Source organism: Nomia melanderi, chromosome 1 (genome assembly GCF_051020985.1).
Source record: "Nomia melanderi isolate GNS246 chromosome 1, iyNomMela1, whole genome shotgun sequence".
NCBI lineage: Eukaryota > Metazoa > Arthropoda > Insecta > Hymenoptera > Halictidae > Nomia > Nomia melanderi.
Genome location: NC_134999.1, coordinates 38064019 through 38068277, shown reverse-complemented (window position 1 = coordinate 38068277; position 4259 = coordinate 38064019). Strand labels below are relative to the sequence as shown.

Genomic DNA, 4259 nt, shown 5'->3' with positions numbered 1-4259 from the left:
CGGGTGAGCTTTACTTTCCTTGAAATTACTCCTTCCGCTCGGTACAATTAATTGAACTTGGAATTATACGATTAATTTATAACTAATCTATGTTTATTGATAAATATACTGTTTATTTAATGGTAACTATTAAATATGATCATCAAGAACGGTACTACCTACAACCAGACGAGTACGTTACTGTTTCACCTTTGATACCAAAGAGTACAAAAATGTTTGAAAGCGTTCTTTAGTTATGCGTCGACGTAAACAATTAATAAATGCACGCCGCTCCTAGAATTTCGACAGAAAAAACGTGGGAAAATATTCAAACCAGTTAAACTGGGGGTTTGTCCGTAAACAGATGTATAAATTACCTGACGGAGGCCAGTTGGCCTTGACAAGCCTCCGCGGAATTGTCACGTGAGTTAGCAAAAGTGATTTTTATTCGACAACTCGGTTCAGTCGTTGAAAACAACCGTAGTCATGAAGTCATTCGTTGAGTATTCTACAGACTGTGAGTTCCCGATTGAAAATTTACCGTATGGTGTCTTCTCGACGTCGAAAAATGTAAGTACACAGTGTCATGGATGCCGTAATGACAATAACACAGATAACATCTAGGATAAGACCCGCAGATTCTACATAAATCATTAAATGATACTCATAGTCCCATTGTACGATCATTTTTATATTTTCTGATAGCAGAAATAGTATCAATAGCATCAGGAAATCTGTAAAAATATTGAAATATTAGGTACAATGAGATACGTGTAATTTTACTGAACCAATCGCCATCTATTAGCAGTTAATGAGAGAAGATGGCACGAAAGTCCAACCTTCTAAAGAAATTACTAACTTATTTCACCAAAATACCAAATGAAAGTTCTAAATTCTTAGTTCGCGTGTTAGACCACCGTGTAATTAATCATTACACTGAATCGTGCAGTAGAATATTTTATATTTATACGAATCTCGAATCTCTCAGGATTACCGTCGCCATATTGTGAACTATGTTATCAACTGTCAGTAACAGTGAATTCTCTTTCAGCCGCAAAAGAGAATAGGCGTAGCAATTGGCAATCAAATATTGGACTTGTTCGAAATCTCACATCTTTTCGATGGACCTTTATTGAAAAACAATCAAGATGTCTTTCGTCGCGATTGCCTCAACGACTTTATGGCTCTGGGTAGACCTTCCTGGATAGAAGCCAGAGCCAAACTTCAGGACTTATTGGCAGCCAATAATGAGACCTTGCAGGAACCAAATATTCGTTCAAAGTGATACGAAATATCTTCTTTATTACTTAGTTAAAAAAAGAGAAATAACTTTTCAGAAAATATCCCCCTAAACATTTTTATTTGATCTCGTAGAGCTTTCGTTCTCCAAAGAGAAGCAACTATGCACTTGCCAGCGAAAATAGGCGACTACACAGACTTTTACTCCTCCATTCATCATGCTACCAATGTAGGGATTATGTTCCGTGGGAAGGAAAACGCTTTGATGCCAAATTGGTAATTCACTTGATCGAATTATATGATAATCCAAGACTCAACAAGGTTTATTGCAATCTAGGAAATATTTACCGGTTGGTTACCATGGGAGGGTAAGCTCGGTCGTCGTCTCCGGAACACCGATAAAACGACCACATGGTCAGACACTTCCGGTGGAAGGTGCAGACCCATTTTTTGGACCCTCCAGGTTGATGGACTTCGAGTTAGAAGTCGCTTTTTTCGTTGGGGGACCGCCTACTAACTTAGGAGACACTATTGCAGCATCTAAAACATATGATCGTATTTTTGGAATGGTCACCATGAATGACTGGAGCGGTAATGATCGAAATAAAGATTCTCGAAAGATTCCCTGTTAATTGATAAATGATTTTCTAGCGAGAGACATTCAAAAGTGGGAATATATTCCGTTGGGTCCCTTCGGATCTAAAAACTTTGGTACAACGGTATCCCCATGGGTTGTCACCATGGAAGCTCTGGAACCCTTCAAAGTGCCCAATGTACCCCAAGATCCGAAACCATTCCCATACTTGCAGCACCAGGAGTCTTGTAATTTTGACATGAAACTAGAGGTTGACATTAAAAGTAAGGCCCACTGCTTCTCATTAAGTTAGAATTCTTCTAGGACCATCTACTGACTCTTAATAATTTCGGATTCTTCTGGGATTGTCTACGGTTTTTTAATAATCTAAAATTATCCCGATACTGTTCGCTGCTTTTAATCAATCTAGAACTCTCCCGGGACTCTAAAAAAATTAGAGTGACCATTTATTTTCTCATTTGTCGCAGCACCAAACGGTACCGTTACCACTGTCTGTCGCAGCAACTACAAATACCAGTACTGGACACCCCAGCAGCAATTAGCTCACCACACCGTAACCGGATGCAATATCAATCCAGGTGACTTAATGGCTTCCGGTACGATAAGTGGCGAGGTGGGTCCGAAACATTTATTCGTTGACAGTGCACCATTAATTCCTCGAACAATGTCATATTAATTTGTTTGGCTTTTGCGCGCGTCAGTCGCCGGATTCTTTTGGCTCCATGCTCGAGCTATGCTGGAAAGGTACTCGACCCGTACCGTTAAAAGACGGGACCAGCAGGAAGTTCTTGCAAGATGGCGACGAGGTGATCATTCGAGGTACGCCTGAATATTTCAACGTTATTTGTAGGTTACGATTTTATTGATGGATCTCTAAGCGGTTACCGTTTTCTAGGTTACTGTGTCGGCGATGGCTATAGAATTGGATTCGGGCCGTGTTCCGGGAAATTGTTACCTGCCAATACTGAATAATTCTCCACTTTCATATTTTATAAATGTTAGAAATCCTCTTGTATGTTTTATACCTGATTATCCTTGCATTGGGAATACAATAAATTCGATGACGCAAAGAAATGGTTTTTGCGGTGTTGTTTTAATTTACCATATTCCAAATAGTTAAGGAAGTATACGATAAACAATTGTGTCGCTCGTAATTCGCATCGCATGATTATATAAAACGGCTGGATTATTGATTCGAGTTATAATACCTGTGGAGAATTCGATCAATAAGGAGGCCAGTTCAGGTGCAGGTGGAACGAGTAACTGAGTAACATGGCTGCCATTCTGTTGAAGTGAGTAAATTGGTGTACACATAATTTAGCTGGAACACTTAGTACGCGTAGAAAATAACGTCGTATATTTTACTGTTTGTTCTGTAATGTTGTGTAATTCTCAACGAAGGTAACGCGACGTGCATCGCAAACGAGTATTAGATCAATAATATGAATAACTTATTGATGCTTTGACCTGTATTTCTATCTTCGAACGTTCTCTAATACTGGTTACGCTCAGCCGTAATTTCCACGTTAATATATCGAAAATTAAAAAAAATAATCGACAAGCAGAAGTCTACACTCTTTGGAAGCGCTGGACGAGCCGACTGCCAAGTGGAACGTTCCCCTGAACGACGGCAACCATGTGATAGAATTCGAGCACGGCACAGCGACAGGTCGTCGACTGGTCAAAGTGGACGGCAAAGAGTTGGTTCACAGAGATTGGATGTTTCATCTCGTCGGTGACGAGGTCTTCACGTTCAACGACAACAAGTTTGTGATCAGAGTCGACCCAATTCCAGGTAAGATTACGCAACATTGAAGCTTCGATCGTTCAGTTGAAGAACTTGTAACAAATACGCAGGTTTAAAATATTCTTACACCCTGTGGGTGAATGGGAAAAGTTACAAAAACTTTGTTCAGACACAATCGAAGATACTGGAGACCTGGCTGGCTAATGTTGGAGACCAAGAATACAGAATAGTGTTGGGTAATTATTACGCTGTAGATAAATTATTAAATTGATATTATTGATAACGTGTATCTCTTGACAGATAAACAATCTCAGAATGTTTGGGTGAACGGCGAAGAAATCGACACCGAAGTAAGACATTTTTCTTCCTCCACGATTGCCATATGTGCGTAGTATTCAACGTCGCCATTTTGTAGAATGATTTCACCGACGACGGCGCGGAGATAATTTTCGCAGTAGGGGAACTACCAGCCTCGATTCGGTCGCAGACTTCGGGGAAAAAGGAAATTGGAATAACACACACTTTGTTCATCGACGGAGTAGAAATTGGAAAGGAATCACTGCTAGACGAATCCGAGGAATCGCAGTAGAAAGTTCGATCAATTGCAATGTTACAGTTTCACGTGCCACGAATGTTTGTTACACTTTGTATATAATACAATAAATCACACGATAGTGAACTCGCCCGCTTATTGATTGA

At 39.9% G+C, this 4259-nt stretch overlaps 2 protein-coding genes across 2 annotated transcripts; both read left to right on the top strand.

Moving 5' to 3' along the window:
* The first annotated feature begins 342 nt into the window (after positions 1 to 342).
* Faa (fumarylacetoacetate hydrolase) lies at positions 343 to 2887 on the top strand. The gene is made up of 8 exons (XM_031971837.2): positions 343 to 549; positions 1031 to 1260; positions 1354 to 1494; positions 1556 to 1809; positions 1870 to 2076; positions 2281 to 2426; positions 2515 to 2632; positions 2709 to 2887. The coding sequence occupies exons 1-8, from the start codon at positions 466 to 468 to the stop codon at positions 2783 to 2785; spliced, it is 1257 nt and encodes a 418-aa protein (XP_031827697.1). The 5' UTR covers positions 343 to 465; the 3' UTR covers positions 2786 to 2887.
* Positions 2888 to 2973: 86 nt separating this feature from the next.
* Positions 2974 to 4258, top strand: LOC116424876 (fas apoptotic inhibitory molecule 1). Its single transcript, XM_031971848.2, has 5 exons — positions 2974 to 3105; positions 3379 to 3608; positions 3671 to 3796; positions 3861 to 3910; positions 3976 to 4258. Exons 1-5 carry the CDS (start codon positions 3086 to 3088, stop codon positions 4147 to 4149), a joined length of 600 nt encoding a protein of 199 aa, XP_031827708.1. The 5' UTR covers positions 2974 to 3085; the 3' UTR covers positions 4150 to 4258.
* Position 4259: the final 1 nt, after the last annotated feature.